Genomic DNA, 27,567 nt, shown 5'->3' with positions numbered 1-27,567 from the left:
AGCTGAGGTCCAGGGGGCTCTAACTCACCCGAGGCCACACTGTTCCTAAGTGGCTGGGATAGAACTGGAAATCTGAAGGGGACTTCTTTGCCTTTAGAAAGAGAGGAATCAACATGCATTTAGGTACATGAGCTTTCTTCTACAATTCTCCTCCACTGGGGAAAGAGCACATTTACTGGATACTTCTGGCATTTTATGTACGCTAGTTCATTGCATTATTCCCATCTCCTTCAGGAGTAGCTGCTGTCATCTCCAATCTATAGGTAGGAAACTAAGGTGCTGCAAGGTCCCCTAACTTGTCTGAGTTCTCAGGGTGAGCAATCGGTACTCTGAGCCCAAGTGTGACTCCGAGCCCATACCCTTCTCCCCATAGTGCCCTGTCTCCCTGAGGCACTCCAGTACTGTGCAAATTAAATCCCCCAGGCTAGGATGCACACAGGAGACCTCCAAGGGGCTGCCAAGCTCCATCCCTGGGACAGACAGAAGGACAATGAGGTTGGAGGCGGCCTTGAGATCTATCCTTGCATCAGATAAAACAAAGGCAGATTGCTCAACTAAGACTGCTCAGCTTCCCTCGAATATGCAAATCTCTAGAGTAAACCCTGCAAATCCAGTTTTAAAACAAACACCCCCAAGGGTAGAGAAAGCTCCTTTTGCAATGCACATTGCTCTTCTAACCAAGGAGGAGGAACCCACAGTCCCCAGCCCAGCGAGGTTCAGCTGTGCAAACACTCAGCCGCCATCTTGTTCTTGCAAGAACTCACCACCTTGACAAATGGCTGGCAGCCACGTCAGAGGCCAAATCATTAGTGGCTTCCCTTCTTTAAGAAAGAAGTTAACTAATGGTTGATACAGGGCTGAGACCTCTACAGGAGGGCTGGTTTGATGGAATGGATGAGCCGAAAGGTGCTGGGGACACAAGACTGAACACCATCCCATAGCCTGAGGTCTTGAAAGACAAAACTCCAAGGTAAGAATCTGGGCCCTAAATAAGAAGTCCTCAAGACTCCCCATGACTGTTCTGGCCAAAAACCCAGCAGCACCACTCTGAATCCTAAGGGAACGTCAATCCGAGGGGCAGGCAAGTGCAGTCTGAAGGCAGAGCCCTGGCCACATCTCTCAGAGTTGGGGACCTGAGCTTGCATCCCTGCGAGTAACACACGCTTGTTGTGACAAATTTGTCTGAGTCTATTCCCATGAGAAGGTGATTATCCCTGGATCCTCAGAATTAGGGTGCAGGGCTCCAGGGCAGGAACAGAGATGCACTGCCTGCCAGGAGGTTGCCAAGGACTGTCAGTCTCCAAGTGCATTTTTCTTCCTCGGGCTCCCCTGAATGGAGGCCAACCTGGGTCACTGGGCAATCAGAGCAGCCCATAGTCTGCTGGGAAGAAGCTTTAAGGCCCAGGTTCTCTCGAGGGGAAGGCTCCCTGAGCTCCACAAGGACTGCACGAAGCTCTTTGTCACCAAGCTGTCACCTACTTTAAGGGGCAGCCAATTCTCACCTCAGAGGAGGCCGTCACTCTGCCAGATTCTGCATGTGCAAAGCCCAGTGTTGAATCAATGGTGGGGTGGGGCCCAGGAGAGGGAGGAAAGTTGGGGGGCTGGGGGGCAATGCAGCTGACAATATCCTTTCTAAGACTGTTTGAAACTGGAAATTCACCGTTCACTCCACCCCTAAGTGCCTACAATGGCTTCAGAGTGAGATCTGCAGGGCTCTGTGGGTGTCGAGTCCAACTTGGGTCCTTTCCACAAATGGAGAAACCAAAGCACAGAGAGGGTAAATGACCTGCCCTCTCCCCAATCCTTCCCAGCCAACTGTGAAAGGCACATCAGCCTGTAATTCTTAAACCAGAGGCTTTTAACATAGCCCCATTACACCGTCAGCTGATGGTCAAGGCTGGCTCAGAAGACGGGATAAGAAAAAAGAGGGGTGATTATTCTGCCACAACCTGGGAGAAACAAGGAACAAAGCTGTAGAGGTGAGGGCTCGAGGACGTGGGACTGGCCATCTCAAAGCCTGCCCATTTGCAGCCCTCCTTGTACCTGAGTGTGGGGCTCTCCATGGGCACAGCCTCTGGGCTGGCCCCTCTGAGAACTCCATTCGTGCTTGGCCCCCACGGTCCAGAGGAGAGAAACTGGGCTGCAGACAGGAGCCTGGGCACTAGTCTCCTCTCTGTACCTTTGTTTCCCCATCTGTGACTCTGCTCCTGCTCAATGCTCTTTCCCAGGAGGAACCGCCCTGCCACCCCATTGAAAATTGCTACCCTTCCCCAGCACACCTGGTCCCTGCTACTCATTCTGATTTTTCCATAGGGAGTATTGTCTTCTGATATATGATATAACTTACTTATATATCATATTATTGTTGATTGTTTATTTCCCTCTACTAGGTTGTAAGCCTCATCAGGGCAGGAACGTGACTCCTGATCATTGATGCCTCTCCCAAAAGCCTGACAGGTCTGACGCCAAGCTGACCTTCAACAAATATTTGTTGAACGAATGAAGGCTCACTCATTGGCTTACTGAGTGACGTTGGTTTAAAGAGCCCAGTGGAGAAGCCGCCAAGGGCCCTGTTGATGAGAAAATGGGGTCCAAATAGGTCAGGAGACTTAAGGTCAAACAGTTGACCAATGGCTGACCTGGAACAAGATGCTGGCCATCTATCTCAGCCATGGCTATTTGCAGTGGAGTCAAACATTGGGAGTGTTTGTGTTTCTCTGAGTCTTCTCCTGCCACCTTCCAAGGAGGATCAATACCCAGGTTGAGGACCTTGGAGGGGGTGGAGCTGATAAGAGTCCTTGCTCCTTTCTGGGAGACCCTACTGCACCCTTCTCCCACAGCAGTGGGGGTCAGTAGGGCTGGGACTCCCAGCTATACACCAAGAGGCAGCTCCTAATTTTCCATTAATGCAACAGCAGGTTGCTGGTTTGTGCATGAACCTAACAGCATGGAAGCACGTGAGCAGTAACCCTAATGAGGACATTCAGTGCTGCATGCCGAGCAGAGTCCTGGTGGGAGCTAGACAGGCTGAATGCATTCAGAGGAGCAGTCTGTGGGGAGGAGGCTCTGAACCTACTCCTCTGAGTACTAGCTAAAGAAGTAGGTCTCGCATCCATTTTTAGGCTCATCCATTCCAGAGGCCAAGCTCCCCAGGAGACTGCCCCCTCCCACCCCAGCCTGGCATTGTCTCAGCACATTAGGTAAACAGGAAGACAAGTGGAAAACACCAAAAGTGCCCTAGAACCCAACTTTAATAATTGCTCATCATGCACTTCACTATCTACTTAACCAAAGTTGGCTCCCTACTCCCTCTCCCGTTCTGAGCCAAACTCTGCACAGCTAACTGAGTCATCCTTCTAGAACACAGAGTGCATCCTTCAGCAGCTCTTTCTAAGAGGATAGAAATTTCCTAACATGGAAAGAGTGGGCTGACATTCACCCTCATTCTCCACCCTCTCATAAATACTTTTATCCCCAAATCAAGTTGCACTGGAATCCTGTCTTTCCATTCATGCAAGTTGTCTGCCTGTCTTTGCACATGCTAGCCCCTGCCCCTGACTTCTCTCTAGCAAATCCTCCCAGGAAACCTTCAACACTCGGCTCCCCTATCACCCACTCTGTGAATTCTTCCAGGCTTCTCCCCTTTACCTTGCCCTGTACACCTCTCCTAGAACCAATGGATAGTATTGCATCAGGTTCACCATGTGAAACTGCCATTTTGTTAGGTTAAAAACAGCCAAATATCGGCAATTTCATATAGTAAAAATGTTCCTTATTTCTATGCGAATGTGCTATTTCCATCTAAACTGTCATAAGGGAACTGTACCTCCCCCGTTTGTCTTCTCAGCATCTGGCACCATGGTTGGCATAAGGTGGGTGCCCAATGAACGCTTGCTGGACGAGAGAGCAGTGTCACACAAGTTTTTGCACACTGCCTGTTCCACTATGTTGCTTGCTCCAACACAGAAACAAAAGCAAATCCAGGACTGTTGTAAAGTACCTTATGGATTCTCATCCCAGCCAAGCCAAGCTTCAGATATTTGTCTGTGCAGGTCAAGCAGAGCCGAGAACCTCTCAGAACATGCAGGGAGTGGGGGCAGCTAATTGCTCAGGACAACTACCTTTCTGGCAGGAGAAACAGAGTCAACAGTCGATGGAGAGGAAGTAGCAGCTGGATCAGGAGACGGAAGGCAGGAGGGAGGAGATGGAGGAGGAGGAGGACGAGACAGGCCTTTAGAGAGGAGTTTATTCTGCACAGAACAGAAAGAGGAGACTACGATTATCCCCGGGGAAACTCTCAGAGATGCTCGCCTCGATGACGCAGCCCCTTGCCTACGCATTCAAGGAGAGGAGAAGACATCCAGGCCTGAGGCTCAGGACAAAACAGAAGCCTCTATCTTTGGAGCCCAGCAGGACTGTCCAGCTCCTGACTACACTGCATTCTGCTACACCTATCCCAGCTCCCTTGTCACTCCAAAATAGCCGGAGCAGATCCATCCTGGTGCTGCCGAAGGGTGCTGCAGACACCAGCGCTGACTCCTGAAGCCCTCGCTCCCGAGCTCAGTGGCAAGGAGCAGCTGCAAGCTTAGGAAAGGAGAATCTTGGGCTACTTTGGGCAGACGGCCCCAGCAGGGCCTCTGCAGCTGCAGACAACTGTGCCCGTCTTCCGGCAGCCATGCGGAGCCCTAAAAATGAACTAAATGCAAAGCATCCTTCCCATGTCGATGACTCTGCCCAGTAGCAGAGGACACAGGTCTGGAGGAGATGGAGTGAAAGCAGCAGAGGAGGGAGGTTCTAGAGACCAAGCTGCCGCAAGGCAGGGAGAACCTTACACACACACACACCCCCCCACACCACGGGAACGCACTATCAACCCTTTCACCTCCTCGCGAGCACACGCTCTTCTCATCAGCAAGTTTCTAAATAAGAACTTGGCTTGGAGGGGGCCGTGCTTCCTATTTTAAGGCAAAGCCATTCTTGGCTCCATGCTGCCTTTGGGAAAGCAGAGCGCAGGTTACAGCAGGCGGTTGACGTCCGTGTTCAGCGTCTCCCTGATCAGGGCCACAGGGAGACTGCTCCATTGTGCCCGAAAACGTCAGGAGCAACTAGTTTGCTCTCACTTTAAAGGCACTGTGGTGCGATTCTTGCAACTGATCAGCTTTCCCTCTTTTCATTGACCCTTAGGTGGCTCAGAGCCGACTCAGAAGCTGTCTGGGATCTAACAGCATGTGTTCTGTTCAGTAACATTTTCCTTCGATCTGAGCCTACTTTTCTGCCTTGTTTTTCCCCGCACTGTGATTTATTTACTCATTTTGAATGATCTCATTTTGGTCTTTTTTAGAAACCAGTTCGAATTCTCTAGTGGCTTGAAAAGTGAACAGCGCCTCATTCTATAAAACGAGGAGGAAGGAGGAAATGAAGCTCCAGAGACCGACTCCCCATCACCTCACTGGATGTTCAACACCTGGGCCCCGGGGCTCCAAGCGCCCAGTGTTTACCTGTGGGAAATCCCCGTGTCCAAACATGGAGGCGAGATGCGCCGCCTTCTCCTTAATGTTCTTTTTGTGAAATTCCCTGTTGGCCAAGTTCTGAGCCCTCTTCTGCAGTCCAGGCGAGGAAGGAGAGAAAAAGAGACAGTGACAGACTGTGATGGTCACCTCCGAGAGAGAGAGAGAGAGATTGAGAGAGGCAGGGAGGCAGTGGGGTCGGCTAGTCTCATTCACCACGCAAGGCAGGACCGAGACAGGGGTGAAGAGCCATAGCAGGAACCCCCCTGGGCAGGAAGGAGGCAGGGGAGAGGAAGGCACCCAGACACGGGCAGAGGCAGGGCAAAGAGCAAGGCTTTCACCTGGAGAATCTTGTCCTCCACCTGCTGTAGCCGCCGCAGCACCCCGGACAGGGCTTGTGCTCCCTGGCAGGTGGGAGGCAGGGCGATAGGCGGTTCCAGTCCCCCCAGCTGCAGGTCAGACTTGGCTCTGGCTCTCCAGGGCCTGCTTAGGCCCTCGCCACCAGCAGACACTTGCTTTAGCTCTCGGAGCACATGCCCCGTCACAACCACCGGGGGGAACTGGGGGAGAAGAAAAATCAAGCTTCCTTCCCAACTGTGGCCCTCTCATAGAGCCCCAGTGTGAGGGATCCCCACGAGGACAGGACAAAAGGGGCACCAGGTGCCACCTCGAGTCAGATTCCAAACTAACCTCAAGTGTTACCTTTCCAGCACCTGCATCAGAAGCAGCTGACAGCCTCTTAACACACAGTCTTGGGCCTCAACCCAGACCCAGCATGTCAAAACCTGTACAGCCCTGGTTATCAATTCTAGCTGCACACTGAAATCACCTTAGAAAACACCCTAAGACTGGGCCCAACCCCTGGAGATTCTCATTTAATTGGTCTGGGAGTGGGCACCAGATACAATCATGTGCCACATAACAACGTTTCGGTCAACGACGGACTGCATACACGATGGTGGTCCAGGATTAGTCCCATACAGCCTAGGTCTGTAGTAGGCTAAAGCATCTAGGTTTGCATAAGTACACTCTATGATGTTTGCACAATGATGAAATCGCCTAATGACGCATTTCTCAGAACACATCCTTGTCACTAAGCGACACACGACTTATTGGTACTTTTGTTAAATCCCTATTTTTTACTGAAAAAAAATTGCTCTCCCAGCTAATTCTTACACACACAGACATAAAATCCCTGTATTGTATCCACACTGACCTCGTTCCACCTCCACCACCGGAAGCAACACAAAATTCCTAATGCTGTGCTGTGGTCAGTTAGAGTGATTGTGCTCAAATTCCAAACCCAGAGATGCCAGCTGGAAAAAGCCATAGTCCATGGCTGCCAGCTGCCTCCCTGCCCACTGGGCAGGCCTTGTCCACTCGGGTACCAGGGGGAGGCCCTCACCACATCCCAGCCTTACCCCTTCAGTGGCACGCAGCCAATCAGCCACTTGAACCCATTCCACCATCACTGCCACGCTTTCATTGATTTAATAATCAGCCTATTGAAGTGGTCTGCAAATAAAGCTAAGTGTCCCAGGGGCATCACACAAAACACCCGTGTGGTGTGGTCTGCTTTTACCAAGAGCATGGTAGTTGGTGAGTCAACAGCCCTGACTGGCATGTATTTCAAGATGCTGAATACTCGGTTATTCTTACCTATCAGGGTGGTGACCTCAAGCTTGTGTCTGGGTCCCCAGAGAATCTACAATCAACTCTACTTGGGGTGCGGAGACAGCCACTGACCCCATCCCTCTGGTTTCACCAAGACAGCATCCACTGGAAGGAGCCCTACCTGCCTTTTCAGAGGAGGCGATGGGCTGGGTGTGGGCTCCTCCGGCGTGGGGCGGCGACAGTTAACAGGCGGGTCAGAGGAAGAGTGCAGGACCTTACCTATCCCTGAGCCTCGGTGTTGCTGGGAGGAGGAAGGTGAGTCCGAAAAAGCAGCAGCAGGAAACATGAAGGAAAAGGTGAGTCAGACTGGGACAGTGGAGGGAGGAGAGGCAGGCAGAGTGTGCTAGCGTGGAGAGAGCACTGGGCTGAGCTCCTGCAAGCCCAGCCCAGCTGGGAAACTTGAACCCTGGCTCTCTGTCCCTGTGAACAGCAAGTCCTGGAGTCCCCCGCTCTGGGACAACGTGTGAATCCCAGCGAGGCCATGCTTTTGGCTCAGACCTGGGGTACTGGGCGGCCACTGCCAGAGCCCATGCCAGGCCAGGATGGCCAGCCCCAGAGTCCTCCTAGATACGGGAAAGCTTCCTGCCTACTAGTTTAGGGAGATGCCACAGTCCTTCTGATGGAGAAGAGTCCTCTGCAACACCTGCAGACTGTCAGGGACCAAGCCTCCAGAAGGGACAATCGAGAAGAAAATTCAGAGAATTATAAATCTCAGGAAAATGGCCCCCTGATAATAAAATCACTGGGCCTCTCGGGGAAGGTCAGTTTGTCCAGGAGGAGCATGGCCCACATCCAGACCAGGAAGATGTCTATGATGGCCTCTAAACCTAATAAACTGAGTCTGTCCTCCTCTGGATAGGAGCCAAATTCTGTCACGTGACAGGTGTTCTCCAGAGAAAAAACGCACCCCTTGTCCCAAGCTTTTGTGACATAACAGCAGCATCCCAAAGGAATTCCGGGGCGCAGATGGATCCATGCAGCTCAGACCCAGAGCCAGACCTGGGAGAAGTCGGCTCAGTCTGCAGCCTGACCCGCAGCACTCTGTGTCTTTCAGCCTCACACTGACCCTGGTCAAACACAACAGCCCTGCCAGCCTGACTCGAGGGACCTAGGAAGGGGCACCATGAGAACATTAGGGAGGTTGGTCCCTGTTGCTATAGGCCCACATGGCGCTAAGACCCGTGGCTCAGTTTCCGCTGGTTTGGATGGGTCTTCTCACCATGGGCTTAGCACTCTCCCGGCAGCCAGCACCTCTAGAGGTCCCTCAAGCTGCACCATCTCACAGATGGCTGCAAACCAAGTCATGGTTGCAAAGCAAAACCAAATTAGGGAAAGGATTTCTTCTCCGCTGCAGAACAGGCATCAACAAACTATGGTTGTTGGGCCATATCTGGCCTGCCGCCTGTATTTGTAAATAAAGTTTTATGGGAACACAGCCCCGTGCATTTGTTTAGGTATCATCTATGGCTGCTTCCACGCTATCTCGGCAGAGCTGAGTAGTTGCAAGAGAGAGCGTATGGCACCCAAGCCTAAAATATTTGCCATCTGGCCCCTTTTAGAAAAGTCTGCTGACTCCTGATCTAGAAGCTCGAGCCTCGCTTGAGCCAGGCGTGGCTGGCATATGTGAAATCCACCACTAGCCTGAACATTTCTGCGGGCTTCTCAGCTCTGGTCACCAGAAAGGCAGGTCCAGTGATCATCTGACGGGACTCACCGGCTTCAGGAGCGAGGGGTTCCGAGAGTTCTCCTCAAACTTGGCCAGCAGCTGAGTCGCCAAGGACTTCACCTTGTTCTCATTTCCACCTTCTTTGCTGCTGCCGCCCTCTTGATTGGAGCCCAGGCTCCGGCTGGGAAAGGCAGACGGCTGCAAGGCCAAGTCAGGGCATTGGTTATGCATCCCGGACCCCAGATAGCAGGGAGGGGGCCTGGGGGCTCAGGACGCGGGATGAGGTTCCTGAAGAAGGACGCCCTCCAAGCTCTAAGGAAGTGAGGCAGAAGCAGCAGGCGATGCCCAGTGGAGACAATGCTCACAGGAGGGACATGTCTTCCCAAAGAAGACACCCAGGCTTGGGAGCCAGCCAGTTAGGGCTTGAGTCTTGGTTCTTTCACTTTCCAGCCCAATGACCCTGGCAGTTTACTAGACTTCTCCAAATTTTCCTCATCTGTATAAAGGGAGCATAACCTACTTCACATGGTTGCTGCAAAAATCAAATAGAATAACGAAGAATGAGCAAAATGGTTTTCAAAATATATTACGTGGCTGCCAAGAAGTGAAGGGTAGGGGAGTAGAAGAGGGGCTGTCAGTCAGGAGGGGCACAGGCTCTGGGCTTTTCTCCCGTCTCCTCTGCAACCCACTCCCAACTTTAGCCAGTCCGGCTTGGTGGCTGCTATCTCTTTTAAAAAAACTTTTAATTTTGAAGTAATTTTAGATTTACAGAAAAGTTAGAAAGATAGCATAGAGTTCCTGCATACTCATCACCCAGCTGCACCTGTTAACATGTGGAACAATCAGGGTTCTGTTATCAAAATCAATAAATGAACACTGGCACCACACTATCAACTACAGCTATAGGTTCGATTTGGACGACAGCACTTTCTCCACTGGTGTCCAGTGTGAGTTCCAGGATACAATCCAGAGTCCCAGATTGCCTTCAGTCATCAAGTCCCCTCGGTCCCCTCCCACCTGTAATAGTTTCTCTTTCTTCCTGTGTCGTTCACGACCTTGACAGTTTTGAAGGGGACTGGTCAGCTATTCTGTACCAAGGCCCTCAATCTGGGCTGGTCTGATGTGTTCTCATGACTAGACTGGGTTATGGATCTTGGAGAAGGATGCAGAGGTGAAGTGCCCTTCTCATGGCTCTATTTCAGGGTACCTGGTATCGACATGACCTCTGACTGGTGAGATGCTGGCCATGGTCACTTGGTTATGCCGTTTCATAACATGGAAAGATTTCTTTTGCTAAAAACAAAACTTGGGAAGTTACCAGCGTTCACTGAATGTCTGTTCCCCCTTACCATAGGATCTGCTCCTGTAAGCCCAGAAGTATACATGGCTCTCTCATGTCAAGTGGGCAGTCTGCTTTCCCAAGGAGACAATGAATCTCCCTTGCGGGAACAGACATTCTCAAGACAACAAAGATGTGTTCACTTAGAAGGAATTCGTGGGAAGAGGCAAGCCTTAGTCAATTTTTTTTTTAAGATTCCTTAAGAGTAGCAGCCCATGGGAAACCGTGTGTGCAGAGCCACTCTGAAGTGTTGGACAAACACAAACCAAAGAGTCGCTGGCCACTTCAAAGTGGAAATGTAACTCTGCTCACCAATACAGAGCTTGCTGGGGTGGTCACTGTTTGCACAAGGCCAAAGTCGGCCAGCATAGCGGGTCATGCAGACCAGCACTCCCCAGACATCAACATGCACAAGAATCACCAGGGTCTCCTTCCTTCAAAAGCAGATTCGGATTCAGTATGTCTGGGTGGGCCCCAGACTCTGCATTTCTAACTGGCTGCCAAGTGATGCTAATGCGGCTAGTTTTGGCCCACACTTTGAGTCACAAGAATTTAGAAAAAATTATTGCTTAAATCTGACTTTAAGCAAAACAGCTGGCCCAGAGAACAGTCCAAAGCCATCTCAGAAGGGGCAGGTGCAACCGGATTTCGTCCCACACTCTAACTCCTGTGCTGTCATCAACAGAAACAGCACAAACACCGCCTCAAATGAGCCGCAGGTGAAAGGCTTCCTTCCTCCCGAGACAAAATGTACCCAAGGACAGCTTCTCGGGAGGAGGCAGGAGCAAGTCACGGGCACTTAAGGTGAGATCTAGCGCCCCACGGCTGGGGAATGGGAAGTCTCTCCAGCCCTGTCAACTAGCCTCGGCTGCCTCCTCACAATTCTCTCCCTATTTGCTGGCTTCTTGCTCACACCAGAGCCAAGAGCAACAGCTCTTCATCCATATAAGACAAAAGAAGTCTTTCCTAAGTCCTATAAATCAAGTATGAACACAGCATACAAATTATCCCACGTGCCTCTCTGTCATCATTTTGAGATCAGCCAGGAGGCTAGCTAAAGCTGGCATCCTACAGTTCACCAGCAATTTCGATGCTTGCTTTTCTGGGTTTAGGATGGCTTTTTCAAGTGAAGTGTGTATCTCAGGTCTCTTTACAGAGCTGCCTGGGCAAGCAGGAATGCATACTCTCTTTTTCTGTGGATCAGTTTTTCAGGAGCAGGAGAGAGATTCGTGCTGGGTTTTGACAAAGTAGCCTGTAATTTTCTTGCCTCACCAGAAGGTGGCACTTGTGGGCACGGGGACAGGTCCCTTGAAGACTCAAAGTGCAGGAAACACAAAAGGTAAAAACTAACATGGACTGGGAGAAAAGTGGGACTGCTAGTGCCTCTGTACTACTTACTCTTAATAGTGATTGTAGATTGATCAACCGAAGTGCCAGATATCATGCTCGGCATGTTATTTACGTCCTCTCATTTAATCTTAAAATCTTATTTAAGCTTAAAGATCCTACAAAGTTTCCTACATTTCAAATGCATCATCCGTATTTAACAGACATGAGCCACACCCTGGGAGAATTTTTCCCAAGGTTACATAACTAGTAAGTGGAGGGAGGACCAGAACCTCATGTGTTTCCATCAAGCCAAGCTTGGAACCCAGTGGTTCGTAAGAGGAAAGGAAGAAGGCCAGAGCTTCCGTCCCAGTCCAGTGGACCTGTGGCCACTGGCCATCAGGCAAAGGGCCTTTGTTTAAACTGACACTGTGTGTACAAACCTCGTCCAGGTTGTTGAGGCCTTTCCGCCTCCGTTTGTTCATGTCGTTCTCTTCGGTTTGGCGGTCCACCTGCAATGACCAAGAAAGCATGCTGAGCTCAGGGCCGTCCAGGCTGCGGTTCCACTAACAGCCCTGAGGCCATAGGGCTGGCCTGGAGCCAGCACTGACAGTTGCCAGCCCAGGAGACAGATGGACACACTTACCCTACACCGTGACAAATGCTACCATGTTCAGTGTGTGCAGGCACAGTGGAGGGAGCCCCCCTCCACCCAGGGAGCCAGGGCTTCCATCAGAAGGGGTGGGAATCACATCCCAAAAGATCAGCCTGAAACATCCCAAAGCACAAAGAATCCCTGTGGATGGGCAGGGCGGGATTGTCCCCATTGTCAAGGTGACCTTGGGCTCAGAGCGGTCACAGCCAGGCCTGCTGATGCCCTCTGTGTGCTGCCATACAGAGACCATGTCCTACAAGGAGGTGGCACTACTCACCTCCCAGGCAGGAGTTCTCGGGACTCGGCCACCAGTGAGTGACATTTTATTAACTTCAAAGGAGCATCAGCCATGGTCTGAAAACCACAGTGACCATACAGCCCAGTTTTCCCAGGACAGTTTTGATTTATTGCTTTGTTGCCCAGCATAATTATTTATAGTGCCCCCTTGCACTCTCAAAAGTATCCTGGTTTAGACCATAAATCACATGGCTATTCTACTGATTGCCCCTCACAGTCTAATTTCTGCTGCCCGAATCTTAATATTTAAATGCCGGGAACCCCGCTCTACCCAAGCCCGTTGCGCAAACCCCGCCAGGGCCACACCCACTCTCAGGCTTGTCAAGGGAATGAGAGGGGCCACGCAGGTGGAGCTGAAGCTGTGGGGGGCTGGATTTAGTGCCTCCTCTGCACCACGTCTATCCTTGACATTGGGGTTAGACCTCTTTGCCACCAGTCTCCAGCTGGGGCTCCTCCAAAAGGCCAGCGCCCTGAGGGCCACGGAGCCATTCCCACCAACCAGGTATCCCTCCTTCTGGGAGCCTCCTTCCACAGCAGGCCCACATTAAATCCCGGCCCTTCTTCCACTCTGGCTGCAGTAGGAAGGGTTACTGTCCACCCTCTCCCCTCAAAGGCAGGCGTAAAGCCCAGGTAGCCGATCCAGCCCCCTCCCCTTGCCCAGTCGTAGGAGGATCATGTCAGCTCCTGGTTGCTCTGAAACAAGCCAGCACACAGTCGCTGTGTAGCCCCTTGCTCCCAGGGAAACGCACCAGCTTCCTTGCTCTTCCACTCCCCATCGCCCCGGCCCCGCCCCATATTTATTTGCACCCTTTTTGTGTTTTAAGACAAGATCAACCACAGTTTAATTATTGATATCTGTTCAAAAATTTGACCCTTCCCTTGCTTGGGCAGCACAAAACAGATCAAAGGGCCCTGCCTCACCTTCAACATTTCCCTCAGCTTCTAATAAATCATTATTTTGTGAATGGAAATGATTTCAACCCAAAGGCTTGGGCAAACACCAAGAGAAACAGATGACCTTATTTTCAACAATGTTGGGTCTTAGAGGCGCAGGCTGCCTGACAACGCCGCTGGCCCGGAGACTGGAGCCTGTGAGTACAGGATGTCCAACCCAACAAGAACACTTCGTGCAGACTCTTAGGCTTTCTGTTGTTTTTTTGTTTCCACCTTAAATGAGGATTTGGCTTTTCCGTCAAAGAGCAACACATCTTACTCTCGCATTCAACAGCCCGGGGAGCGACGGTTCCAACAGAGCCTGTATGGATCCAAACCCAGTATATTAGCTACAGGCGCACAGAAAGCACTCCTGGTGGAAGTGTGCCCGGGAGCAGCGGCTAAGAAGACCCCAACTCCTTCAGGGGGAAGAAAGAAGCGGGTGGGGCAACCTCAGCTCCTCTAATTCAGCTCAACCTCGGGACAATAAATGCAGTCTAGATGGAAAGGTTAGCAACATACATACCCAAACAGCCTCCACTCTTCCTTGCGGATTTATCACGAAGTCCTGACTCAAAACCAAGAGCTCGGCTAAAACAAAAGGGTGGAGGAAATGCAAACCTAGGGATTTACCCAATGTTTCGGTATCAGTATATCTCTATTTGGGAGCCAAAGCTGCCTCAGGACCCCCATCTCCTTGGACTCTATTTGCTTCACAAAGAATTGGGTACAAGAAGGAAGAAAACACTTAACTGTGCTTATTCAGAGAGAGCAGGAGAATAAACAAACAACTCACTCTCTTTTCCTATTAATGTTTCCTGCCCTTTCACCCTAAGAAAACTGTCTTATCATGATTTCCCAAAGATTTGAAAGACTGTACAGACCACAAGGCATTTACTAAACTAATTGAAGTCTCCACTTAAAAAAAAAATCAATAACATACATCTGCCAATCTGGTCATTTATTTGATCAGCACCAGATAAACATGTTCCCATATGCCTGACAATGTGATTTTAGCCCAAAGCACACAAGCTTTAGATTTACTTAGCCTAGTGCAGCTGAACCCCGGAGAGATTTAGATGTGGGTCACAGGAAGAGAGATTGGCCGTTGCAGGCAATGGTCTGGTGGAGCAGGGAGGCAGCCATGACATGTAGAAGGATGGCCAGTGACACTAGCAAGACAGATCTCCTCTTTTCAATGGCAGAGCAATGAGTCAGGTTTGAGTTCCGGCACTAATTACTTCTCGGCTGTATAACCTAAGAAAATCAGCTAACTTCTCTGACCTTCCTCACCTCTAAGATGTTACACTATCTAGCTCCTAAGTTGTTGTAAGGATTAATGAAATGATGTATGTAAAACACTTCCTATAATATTAAGTGCAACGTAAGTGTTAGAGACTGTTACTTAGGTTAATGCTAGTTAATGTAATTAGGAAATCTGAATTCTCATTCTGACTTTGACATTTACCACCTATATGACATCACAAGTTAATCTCCCTACATCGAAGGTTCCCCATCCCTAACACTAGGATGAGAACATATCCCTTGCCTTCTTCAGAAGGTAACAGGAAGAGAAATGAGACAAAGATGAAACTGCTCTGTGTGCCGTGAACAAACATGGTGTCTCGTCCATGGAGCAGGACAGAGCCAAGTGCTCAATCCAACTAGTCCCACTCATCTTTCAGAAAATGAGCATCTTCATCTAATCCGTACTCCTGCAGGACAGAAATTATTTGCGGAGCCCCTTCCATGTATCCGAGAAGGTACTCGACGGCAGCACGATTCTGTTCCTGCTGTCTTCGCAGCAAGGAACTCAATGCAACGTTTGTGTCATTACAATCATTTTGCAGACAAGCAAAGGAACTTTCTGAGAGGTTCGAACATGTACCGAATTCCCAGCAGACCTAAATATGTATTTGTCTGCCTGGCTTCAAGGTGCATCCTCATTCTGTAAACAGCTCAGAGTCCCAGGCTGCGATTGTACGGAGGACAGGAGAGAGAGCTGCCTACAAACCCCAGGGGCCGGAGGGGCTGCGCAGGGCCCTGCACTTGCTGAGCAGCATCAGGACCTGGTGCTCTTGACTCCCCTGAACCTCCTTCAGATCTCTGATGGAGAAGTACTGGAAACCTAGTGGGAGCTTGGGCTGCTGGCTGGGTGGTTCCCCTGTGAAAGCAGTTGAGGAAGGGGAGTGAGAGGAACTTGGAAAGTCCCACTAAAGGCCAGCTCCTCAGGCAGGTCCTCGCTTGTCTGGTTCACTTCTCTACCCCCAGCACCGAGGAGAGAACTCAGCGTGAAACAGGCGCTCTATAAACATGTGTTGAATGAATGCATGAACGGAGGAAGCACTTTCTTACATAAGGCCCCTGGCTCTCTGCAAAGTGTTTCTGCAGGAGGGTCAAGGAGAGGAGAGCAGGGAGGGGGAACTGGGCTACTCAGACCAGGCACTGACGCGAGTCATGCGAGGTGAACTCCACTCGACCAGGGACCAGCGCTGGGGGAGGACCTGGGTAAATATCCTGGGGCCACTGACCTGGCTTCTGGCATGGGCTTTTCATGGACAAGTGACAACTTCTATGTTGTGTTGTCCTCCAAGGAGTGGGCTCAGAACGGGGAAAACAAAGATGAGGCCCCCTGAGTATGCATGAAATGTAATGTGTGTAAGGACTGAGGGGCCATAGTGCAGGCATTACCCGCCTGTGGTAGGTCTAGGAGCACGCAGGAGGACAGAGACCATGTACGTATGTTCAGATGTCACCTGCGGTGCATGGTGACAAGAGCTCTGGAGTCCCCAGGAATTGTCCGATGCCATGAGGCTTTTAGATGCTGACCAGCAACAGAGCCAGATCTACAGAAGCAGAGCAAGGGCTTCTCTTTGTCTCTGGCGTGGGCCATCCAGTCTTCAGAGCCAATCAGTCAACCCCAATAGGGTCCCCCTCAGCAGAGGGACAACCCTGTTGGGGGACGGATGGGAGAGTTACTCTCTGTAAAAGTAAACAAGGTCCTTCGGGGCGGGTGGGGGAAGTCTTTTATCTTGTCTGAAGTTGATCAGTCTTGCTGGGATTTGGACTTCTCAGGATTAGGGATGGGAGAAGAATTTAACACGAGTGGTGAAAACCGGGAGGGAGAGAGATTTTTAAGGCTGGCTCAGCAGAGAAACAATGAACCCTCTTCAGATTAAGATGCCTCATTGTGAATAAATGTGGGCTGTTCAAGTTCCATATCAAGATGCTCCTCTGAAGTTAGTGAGGGGGTGGGGAGAGGCAGGCAGGGAGGGGGAAGGGGGCAAGGTCGAACACAGATGCACCAACATGTACAGATACTGTGTGTGTGCTGCGGTGCAGACTCACGCGAGCACGGTCTAGTCCGCATCTCTAGTCCACAGGGACATGTGAGCTAAGGCACTGAGGGTTGTGTGTCTAACTGCACTGATGTCTTCTGACTGTAACTGTGGCGTGCGGTGGAGCGTCTGTGTGTGTGTGCGGTGTTCAGAATCTCCTGTGCGGACACCCTCTCTGTCCATCGGGGCAAACTAGCGTGGATTCTGTACCCTTTGCTTGTGAGAAATGTTAAGACCAAACAGCACTGCAAATTGGTTTCCCAAACTGAAATATGATTCAGATACGACAAGACGGCAAATGATCACATGGCGGGGAGGGTACTTTGTGTGTGGTCCCGATCACTGTACTGGCATTGAGCGGTGGACAGTATGCTGGGGTAGTTCAGTGACGTCAAGGCAGAATGTGACCCAGTGGCCTCACCAACCTGCCAACCCACCCAGAGAAAGCATTTGATGGGCTTGAGGAGAAAAAGAAAGACAGCTAATGACCACGCCAGGCACTTCCTCCAATGAGCAAATCTCTCTACCTATGCAAAGAGCAGGGCAAATTTTAGACATTAAATGGGGCTGTGGGAGGGTTCAGATCTGTGGGTGTTCACCCCTCTCAAGATGGGCAGACAAGGGGCACATCCTAGAGGAGACTGAACATGGGTCGAAATCAGCCAGGGCTGGGCCAGGCAGAGCCCACCCCCTCCCACTGCCTTTCCTATCAGAGCCAGCAGGAAGTGGAGCGAGGACCCAGCGGCCCGCAGAGGGCCTGGCTGGCTTGCTGACTGTCGACTTTTGACCATTCCTACCTCCCGAGCCAGAGCTGGCCGGGCTCTTTCAATTCGGTCACTCTGTAAACAGAGGTGTGGTGAGTGAAAGGTTTCCACATTCCTCTCAGCTCCCAGCTGTGGGGTAAGTGGTGGCAGAAACTGGGTGAGGAGGGAAAGACAGTAAATGTTTGGCTAAGGGCACTTCCAGAAAGGCTGCCCTGGCTTGCTCAGGATGGGGCAGCCCAAAGGAGGGGTCCTTGAGCTTCCGAGGAAAAATGGCTGGGCTGGCACAAAACAAGCCAACAACGGGTCTCCAGAAGCTTTTGCTCAGTGGGAGATACGGTGGGCACCACTGGCCTCACACAGAGCCTCTGAATGGGGCAGCTCGGGGAGCAAAGGGGGACACAGGGGCTGGGTGCAGCTCGACCTTTAGCTGCTCTGCTGAGAACCCTGCAACCTGCACACCTTCCGCCCTCAGCCCCAGCCTCGCGTGCCCATGCCTTCCCAGAGACAGGGAGTGGGAGAGCCTGAAGCATCCCCCTCCTGGAGTTAGCACAACTGCTACAACATTCCAGGGGATGCAGGCCTCATGGAAAAAGTGACCACTGTGCACGCGGCCACGGGAAAGAAAGGAGGCCGCATGGCTCCAGCCTTGCCCTGGGCAGAGGGCCTGGTAAGACAAGGCACCACTGGACCAGGCGTTAAGGGGCTATCAGCACCCTTGAGAGACTGAGACACGTGCAGGGGCGCCCCCAGCCGAGGGAGGGGAGGGCTTTCTGCATTGGGGAGGGAAGGCAAGCTCTGTGCGAGTCCTTGCAACCTAACATCTCTGAGCCTCCATGTTTTATTTGTAAAATGAGCACATTGAGCAAGATAACGTATTATAACTCCCCGAGAGATGTCAGCAGTGAAATAATATTATAATTCCTTATTAGGCCCATGGTTCCCAAACTATGTACCAAGGCACCCCATGGCACCACAGTGAACTCACAGAGGAGCCACAGGGTATTTTCAATGTTCCAGGGAAACACAGTGACATCTGTGACCCTGTGAAATACCCAAACCAAGTTATTTGGACTTAATTAACAAACAGAACTTTTAGGTATTTCTTTTGATCCAGGGACATTGTGAAAAAAATTACTGAGACACTAAGGATGCCTTAAATTGGGAAAGTTTGGGAACCTCTTTATTAGGCTCTGAACTCCTCAAAGACAAGGACTATATATCATTCATCTCTGTATATTTGCACCCCTCATCAAAAACAACAAAAAAATTCAGGCCTGAAGTTGGCACACAGAGGTCCCAAAAAACATTTGTTGAATGAACGAATGAATAAAAAAATTAAGGGAACAGATTGTGTAAATGTAGCATCACCATACAACTTGGCCACTAAGTAGCCATCGTTTTCCTGGTCTACACTGCTTAACAAAGTGGGCAGTGCCCCCCTACCCTCCCCATTAGGAGGCAGAGCTAGTCTGATTTACTTCTAAAGATCCTCACCAGCATGTCTGCTCAGTTCTCCACCGTGCCCTTCCTAGACGCCCTTTTGAGTCATTGAAGCTGGCTGCACGGTGCCAGGGGAACTGCCACAAACACTCGGTTACGGAGCCGAGTTTTACTCCCATCCTCCACGAGCGCTTGGTCTGTGCACTTCATCAGCACAGACCGACTGAGAGCATGACACTGTCCCTTCCCCTTACCCCATCCACGCGCAAAGAGAAATAAAACAAAAACCGGGCTGACACTTACTCGTGGAGTCCTCTTCCTTGGAAACGTGAGGTTGAGATAGTTATGAGAAAGGGAGGATTTGGCCAAGCTGAGGTCAGCATTTTCTCCATAGTTTTTGCCCCAAGACTCTGTTGGGAATAAAAGTCTGACTGAGATTCGGATCCTGCCACGGCTACCCCAGGGCTCAGGACGTGTCATTGCTACAAGGCCCCTCCAAAGTAATTCCCTCACCCTCAACTGAAGACATAAATGGCTGGGTAGGGGGCGCATGCAGCTCCGTCAGTGACCTCCCAGTGACAGGGACAGACCCTCAGCCCCATGTGGCCCTTGCCACACAGACTCACTCACACACACGGGTCTGGGTGTGCAGTCTACCCTGCTTGGCCTCAGAGTCAAAGGGAAGGCATGGGTCAGCCCCAGAACTGACGACATCAGTGTGAAGAGCAGCCAGAGGCAAGCACAGGGCAGAAAGAGCTCAAGAGCTGAGGAAAGCCTGGTCTAAAAGCAGGTCCTTACCCACAGGCCTCAGCGGGGTGCCCCGGAAGAGCTCGTAGAACTTGGAGAGGTACATGACCATGCTGAGCTTATCAGGCTCCTGGGCTGACGCCATCTCTTTGCCCGTGGTCACCGGGGGGATGCCAAACTCACGCTCAGCCACGTCAAACGCCAGCTGGTTGTTCTCCACGGCGTCATCTTCGTTCAAAGAGTCAAAGTTGCTGGGGAATCAAAATAAGACGAAGTTCAGGGAGAGGAGAGAGGTGTGACGAGCTGAGCAAACTCAGCCAATGAGGATCCCTGCAGGTGACACGCGCCAGGTGTCAGCAGGGTTGGGGGGTGGGGGGCAAAGAAGCAGCGACCTCAGCCCCTGCCCCCCAAGCACCCCTTCCCGCCCTCGCCCCAGATCCCCAGAGAGGCTCGGCCAGGGGAGACACTAACCCTGTCCTTCTCACTCAGGGAGGGACCAGATCAGATCGGGGTCATGATAATATGATTGCTGCCTGGGCCCAAACAATCAGAAAATGATTTAAAACTCTTTGGAAAATGTATAAGCCACTTTAAAAGTATTTCCCTTATGTTTTTTCCCCTTTTAATTACAAAAGTAATCTGGGCTGCTTATAAAAGAAGCATCAAGTTATGTATAATATCAAGTAACACGTGAGCCCATCCCCTTCTCAAGGCAGCCTCACGTCCTAAGGGTACCACTCCACAAGCCTTTGGGAGGTTTCCTTCAGCCTTCTGGATGAATCGGCTCACTGCGACGATTTAAACATGACATTGATAGATGTATTGTGCTTTCAACATCACAAAGCATTTCCACAATCATAATCTGATCTTCCTAATGGCCCTGCCATTATTCTCAATCTATAGATGAAGAAATAAATTCAGAGAAGATAAGCAGTTCGCCCAATGGTACACAGCTATGGGATCTGGGTCTCAAATCTAATTCTTAAGGCTGTAGAACCCTCACACTGGTGCCCAGAACTAAGTCCTGTCCATGATTCCTCTCTTGAGCAGAGCTCCAAGGTGTGAATGCTCCAAATTCCCAAGTGTGGTGACAGAGGTGGCATGGGGGACAGGTGCAATCACGGAGCAGGAGCCACTCTTGCTCCTCACACATCAGGAACGTGGATCAAAAGTGTTGCTGTCAGAGCAATTAGCGTAATGGGAAAAGAACAAACTTAAGAAAGACCTCAAATCCAAAACATGCAAAGAGAAATACTGAACCAAGTTCTGAAGATTCTGCATTTACAGCCCTGATTTCCCTTGTCTCCAGGTTCCCCTTGGGCCGTGAGGGGCTTGGCAGGTCCAGTGTGGTCCCCAGACTTACATCAGCTCAGGCCGGAAGCGGTGGATGATGGCACACAGGGCCAGGCCACTCCTCCAGGATGTGGTCAGGTCAGTGACGTTGACATGCTGGTAGCCCTCGGTCTGCTGCTGGCACCAGGTTAAGAGCTTGCTGGGCCGGATGTCTGACTCTGCAGTTAGGGGAGACGGTGGTGAAGCACTCTGGGAAAATCTCAGCAACTCTCCTGGGGATCCCCTCCAACTGCTGCCATGGCTGGGGACCAGGAGGAACAGCACCAAGGCAAGACACCATGGGCACGGGTGCTGCCCGCTGAGCCGGCCCTGTCAAAACCATGGCGGGAGGGCAGCATGCTGAGACAGGAAGCACGCTCTCCTGCAGCAAGGAGCCTCTAAGACTCCCATTGCCAGGCCTCAGTTAGAGGCTAGGAACACAGAGGTGAGGACAATGCGGACTCTGCCAACATCCCATCTAGTGGGGAAGGGAGACACGGAACGGGTGACGATAACATGGTACTGCTGTGGCAGAGAAGTGGGAGAATGTGTGTGGGTTTGCCCCGAGTTGGCCAGGGACTGGGGAAATGGTCAAAGAAAGAGTCATAAAGGAGACCATTTGAGCTGCTTCTTGAAGAGCATGTAGGAACGCATCAGACAGAAGAAGGAATCCCAGGAATACAGAAAGGACTAGTGCGTGGCAAAGAATCCAGAAAAACCTGCCATTTTTGTGTGAAACGGTTTGTTAAGGGGCGGCAGCAGTGGGGCTTGTGGTACAGGGAGGGAAGCGAGGAGGGGCTGGGAAGGCTGAGTTTGCCCAGTGGTGGAGAGTGCACAAGGATGGGGCAGGCGACAGAAGCCAGAAAGGTCCCTAAGCAGGACAGAGACCCGAGCACGGCCGGATGGATGCTCAGGGAGTTATTCATTTCATCATCCCCTCCTCTGCCACTGAGCGCCAGCCTTGTGCCAGCACTGCGCCAGGCCCCAGAAGATCAGGAAGAGGGAAGCACACGGAGCTTGTTATCTAGCTGGGGAGATAAGACCCCCAAACTGGAAACAACAGGAAAAGAAAGGCAAGCCCAGGGGAGTAATCCCATATCAAATGCCACTTTCACATGCTGAGCGCTCAACACCTCCTAACTCCTTCACAAGGGTTCTCTGGGAGGTGGTGTCCTTGTCCTGGTGTTACAGGGGAGGAACCCGAAGTTCAGAGGAGAGGCACTGGCCAGGGTCACACAGAGCCAGGCTGGTTTCAGGGCCAGTGCCCCCACGGCCATGGGGCAGGACCCTCTCCACAAAGCCCCTCCCGGCGGGCGGCCTGGCCAGGGTCCCAGGAGGGCCACTCACCCCGCCTGGAGAGGTTGACGGATCTCCTCAGCGAGCCCAGCCTCTCGAGAGGGTATTGGTGCAGCTCCTTAGTGATGTACAAATGCTTCACCTGCAAGAAGAGAGACCGCACAGCTGCCCACCAGTTCCCCCCAAAGCCTGGTCTCAGGGGCCTCTGAAGTCCACCCACCCCCTACCCAACATCGGCCACCCTTTCCTTCTATCACTGAGGTCATGACCTTCAACACAGGAACCCAGGTGACCTGAGACATGGAGCTGCAGATCTCAATTATCCACCCCAACTTGGGGGAGTTCAAGTGTGAATATATGTAAATGACTATTTTAAACCTTCACACCTTCTTTGTGCTATTGACTGAAGAGTTCAGAGGTTATGTGGCTCTGAGTCAATGGGAGAAAAAATGGACTCTAGGACCATGGATGGAAACGACTGGATATTTGGCCAAAAAGATTATTTGAGAGAGGTAGGCTTAGCAACGCACATGCATGGTGCCAAACAAACATATGTCCTACATGGACACACACTTATTCCACGTGTTCTATTTCTCTCTTGTAGGCCAGAGAGATGCCGACTCTGCTTTACTCCGGTGGTTCTCCTCGAGGGAGGAATGGGTCCCACCTTTGGGCCGAGAGGCACTGGTGGCCTCAGTCCCAGGATGTGCCAGGATTTTAGAGAACCCTCTTCCCACTCCCCAGTACAGGGTGACCCAGACGGGGCCCCAGAAAGCACTTACCTGATGGGGCCTGACACAGTTCGAGTTGAGGTTTGGATACCGCGTCCCCGGGTCCAGCGTGTACTGCTCAAAGTTCTTGTTGATGTTCTCTGGGGTCGTCTGAGGTAACAGGCGGTAAAGACTTTCCCTGGAGGGAGGCAGAGCCCGGGGTCAGCGATTGCTCTCAGAGCCTCAGGCAGCCCCAGCCCTCCCATCCACCCTCAGGACTTCTTTCATGTGTTTGTACAACCCCTCCCTGCAATGCCTGGCCTGGCCCTTGTGGTTCTTGAGAGCTGCAACACAGGGGAGGGTCAAAGGGGCCAGAGGAGGCGATGACGCTCCTCCCCAGGCAGAGGGCAGGGACGCAGAGTTGGCAGCATGGCAACCTGAGGTTTTGCTATAGCCACCAGTCAGCCACGCAGCCTCCTGTGGCCGGTCCCCCGTGACCACAGGCTTCCACACCCAAGACCAGCAGAGGCCCGTCCCCACCCGCCAGCCCTGACTTCTCTCAGTCCGCCAGCTGTCACAGCCACGTGGCCAGCAGCAGGGGTCTGGGAGGAAGCCCAGGATCCCAGCAGTGGAAGAAGTGTGGTAGGTCAGAGAACCCAGCCTCGAGCAGGGTGGACACTCAGTGCTACCATGAACACCTCCCCACATAAACCTCTTCTGATTCCTGAGCGGTTCCAGGAACCTCAACTTCAGGGCCCCCCGAGATGAAGATTTTTCTCTTTGGCATCCAGAGCCTAAGGTCCTGGCCCCCAGAGAAAGTCACTGAAGGAAGTAGATCATGATGGAGAAAGTTTCCTCGGGGACCCCGATGATCGAATCAGGCCACATGGGGGAAGCCTCTCTCCTCATTCATCCAGGAGCCGCCCGATGGCCAGACTTGCTCCCTCTCCCGCCCGAGCTTTTCACCCGGCCCTGCCCCCAGCTGAGAGCCCTGCTGTGGACCCTCACCTTTCAGCCAGCAGCTCCAGGGGAGGAGTGCCCTGGTCCCAGCTCTTCACCATCCACGCTGTGTCAAAGGCTGCCAGGAAGCCCCGGGCACAGCCTGTGCCCATGGGCCAAAACGGCTGCGAAAGAAAACATGCAAAATTCCAGTTGACTCTAAGGACTCCCAGGCTGTTCTCCCACTCTATCCAGCACTGCTGATCACCAGGCCCTGCACGGCACTGAGGGCACGGCGAGGCGACGGGCAGCCCACTGCGATTCACCACAAACACAGAGCCGTAGCACCAAGTGATACACAAAGCGTGCTAGGACACAGGGCCAGCAAAATGCTCTGGGGGCTCCAAAAAGGCAGAGGCCACCTTGGGGGAGGGAGATGGAAATCGGGAATGCTTCATAAAAGAGTGGCTTTTATGCTGATTTTAAAGAACGGATAGGACTCTGATCTCTAGCCGTTCAGGAATAGCGTGGGCAAAGGCTGGGTGGCTGGAGAAGGGCGGAGCCTGATGGAAGCAAGCCCATCTGGCCGGGGTATAGCAGAGAACCTGGGAGGGATAGCGCTGAGAGGGGGACTGGGACAGAAGTACTTGGCTAAGGAGCCCAGGTCAGAGTCCACAGTTCTGACTCACCTGTCCCATGCACACCCAAAGCATCATTGGGAATTTGACTCTTGCTTGGGATAGATACATAAACATATTTTGCTTAGTGCTTACATTAAAGATAAAAATTTACCCTCCGAAAGCATTCACTTAATCTAAGGATCCTTGTATTTGTAGATTTTTCCAGGAAGAATTTTGAGCAGGGAGGCCATGGGTGGTAACGGGACTTTGGGGCACAGACACCTCTCTTGCATCCTATCCCATCTCCATATTGAAAGGCTACAGAGAGCCACCCACGTGAGGAAGAAGTCTTGGCCCAGCCGGGGTCTACACATTCTGAGAAGGACGGCCTGTGAGGTTTAGGCCAGGGCCGCCTGATCGTGTACTTCCACAAAGAGGTCAGCCCAGAAAAACCGAGAGGCGGAAGAGAAAGCTCTCCCATCTATACACAGGCGGAAGCGGCTCCTCAGAATTAGTGAAAGGGCAGCCTCCGAAGCCAGGATGGGCTCCGCAGAGCCTTGCCAACTGGCTGAGAGCCTGTCCTTCCCCCGGCTGCATGACAGCAGATGCTGCAAGCTGGAACATAAATGCAGGCATCTGTCCTCCAGCAGGGATGAGGGGCTCCAAATGCAGACAGTACCTCAAGCAAGCTGTCGCCCACCAGGGCCACGAGCAGCTGGTGTGACTGACGCTCGCGCACCAGGGCCGCATTCTCTGAGGCGTACATGGAGGTGAAGTCGAACATGGCCACGTCGGGCTGCCCGTAATGGTTCATGGCGAAGTCTAAAGATGGCAGCTGGTAATTGGTGGCGAAGTCTGCAGCTTCGCGAGCGTAGGAGAGCAGGTTGTCCTGGTTTACGTTCTCGGCACGCAGCAGCATCTCTGTGTCAATGTAGTCCTGTGGGGAGACCAGGAGCACAGTGCAGCACCCGGCCCCTCGGAAGAGCAGGGACTCATACCCACTTCTTTGCAAAAGGACTTGGAGTGAGTTTGTACAGTGAAGCTAATCAAAACAGACATAGAAAATCGGGGCCAAGGGAATAGAGAGGAACCACATGAGCCATCTGCGAGGGTTAAAAGAGTGGTGATTAAGCATCAAATTTGGCTTGAAGCTTCCTGGCATCCAAGACAGAAGAGAAATGTGATATATCACAGGGCTTCCCTTATCAGAAAGAAGGAAGCATAGAAATTCCCTAGGGGAGGAGTGTTTTCCTGGCACTAAATTCTAAAAGAATTGTCTCACATAGGAATTTCGACAGAGAACATTGTGTTGTAATGAACAGCATACTCAATAACGTTCTTGAGGCAAATATAGAAGCATATTTCATATGGCTGGTTCTTGTGATAACTTTCAATAAAACTAAAAGGTAAAAAAGCAAGTGAGGAAGAGTGATTTCATAATGGACTAAGCTAAGTTAACGTGGTCCAGATACGCTGCGTTCAGTGGTCAGACAAGACCAGAACAGAGATGGCTGCTTGGCAGAACTCTCAAACTTTCTCTCCACAATCAGCTACCCCTTTTCTCGACAGGCTGAGGGCTGCTCAGGGCCCTGCTTTGGTCTTACAGTGTTAATTGTTTTACCTCCCTGCTGCTGGGGCTGGGGACGGCAGGGAGCAGGGGAGAAGAACTCTAAGCTTAGAGGACTAGGATATTCATCCTGGAGGGACACCGGCAATGAACTGTGGGACGTCTCCCAGAGTCAAATCTGCTCATCGTGCAGCTAAAGAAATGGAAAGACTATCTTTCTCAAAAGGTGACACAGAAAGCGCACATCCCAGGATGGCGGGGGGAGAGGGCAGAGGCGAGTGTGTAAGACCAACACAGGCCTTGGGGTCACCGAGAGTGACAAGTCAAATTCCACCTCTGCTGTTTACTAACTGCGCAAATTGAGATGAGTTATTGAGCTCTTCCGAGCTTCTCCTTTCTTATTCGTAAAATAAGAATAACACCACCAATCCACGGAGCCTTGGGAGGACCAAGTGAGACTGTCCTCAGGTCAGAGTGAGACGTGAAATCCCAGCCCTGTGCCTGCACATGGGAAGTGCTCAGTGAAGGAACTCCTGTTCCCAACAAGTCACGATGGCACAAAACACAGCACGAGGTGAAGCGCATCCTGGACCCACCCAAGGCATCCCAAGGGCATCTACAAAGGTCTCAGAAGGCACAGCCTCATCTATAAAGAGTGACCGATGGTGTCAACTTCCTACAGAGTGACCGACTGTGTTGATTTTCCACAAAGAGAGTGAAGGAACTGTCAATTTTCTACAACCAGAGTGACCAACTGTGTCAATTTTCTCAAGGCCATGATTTCAAACACCCTGTTTTGGAAATTCTAACATTTCCACATCCAAACCACATCACCCAGATGCAGCCAGCACTGACCCCAGAGCCCTTTATCAGGTCACGGCGCCCAGGCTGGAGCTCTCCCTTCTTATACCTGTGCCTACAGTCACATGATCACTTCCCGCCCTTGAAGGTGAGGAGACGAGATGGGGAAGAGTGAAGGGAGAGCTCTCAAAATAGCCCCCTCTTCAAAACATGCCCCAGCATCCCTGAGGGCCACTGGTGATGGGTGAATGGGGACACTGTGTGATGAAGGCAGCGCCTGGCCCTGAAGCCCCAAGCAGGAGTGTGGGGACTTCGCAAAGGGAGCAGACCCAGGCTGCACAGGGGTGACAGCCCACCTGGCCCAGGGATGCTGGGAGGAGCCATGGGCCCCGCAGGGCAGGAGGGCCCAGGTGAGAGGGTGGACGGCAGAAGCAGAACAGAGGGAGGGTGTGAGAACAAGACCGAGAGAGAAAAACGTGCAAATGGGGCTGTAAGTAAAGCGGACGGGACTGGAAGCAGTTCTAAAGTAAGATCAAGGCAGGCGGATGGTGTGGCCTTCATTTTCCACAGGCCTCGGGTCCTGAAGAGAAGCTGGATCCTGGACAAGAGGTGGGGA

General features: G+C 51.8%; 1 protein-coding gene across 16 annotated transcripts in view; it reads right to left on the bottom strand.

Annotated features, from left to right (window-relative positions):
- The window catches only part of MICAL2 (microtubule associated monooxygenase, calponin and LIM domain containing 2), a 222,468-nt gene that overhangs the window by 93,644 nt on the left and 101,257 nt on the right, over positions 1–27,567 (bottom strand). For 8 of the 16 annotated variants that reach the window (XR_011541620.1, XM_070626376.1, XM_070626375.1 and 5 more), the window contains 13 exons: positions 25,263–25,520; positions 24,033–24,148; positions 23,097–23,223; positions 22,366–22,456; positions 21,050–21,197; positions 19,738–19,937; positions 19,243–19,349; positions 11,956–12,024; positions 8,896–9,045; positions 7,303–7,422; positions 5,849–6,067; positions 5,499–5,600; positions 4,122–4,250 (listed from right to left, as the gene is read on the bottom strand). Coding sequence is in view for 13 of the 16 variants with exons in the window: in XM_070626376.1 (XP_070482477.1) it covers positions 4,122–4,250; positions 5,499–5,600; positions 5,849–6,067; positions 7,303–7,422; positions 8,896–9,045; positions 11,956–12,024; positions 19,243–19,349; positions 19,738–19,937; positions 21,050–21,197; positions 22,366–22,456; positions 23,097–23,223; positions 24,033–24,148; positions 25,263–25,520 (1,836 nt within the window). In the remaining 3 variants the exon portion in view is untranslated. The remainder of the gene's footprint in view (positions 1–4,121; positions 4,251–5,498; positions 5,601–5,848; positions 6,068–7,302; positions 7,423–8,895; positions 9,046–11,955; positions 12,025–19,242; positions 19,350–19,737; positions 19,938–21,049; positions 21,198–22,365; positions 22,457–23,096; positions 23,224–24,032; positions 24,149–25,262; positions 25,521–27,567) is intronic. The other 8 variants (XR_011541621.1, XR_011541622.1, XM_070626370.1 and 5 more) reach the window with 2 other exon arrangements.

This window comes from Equus przewalskii, chromosome 6 (genome assembly GCF_037783145.1).
Source record: "Equus przewalskii isolate Varuska chromosome 6, EquPr2, whole genome shotgun sequence".
NCBI lineage: Eukaryota > Metazoa > Chordata > Mammalia > Perissodactyla > Equidae > Equus > Equus przewalskii.
This window is presented reverse-complemented; position numbering and strand designations above follow the sequence as displayed.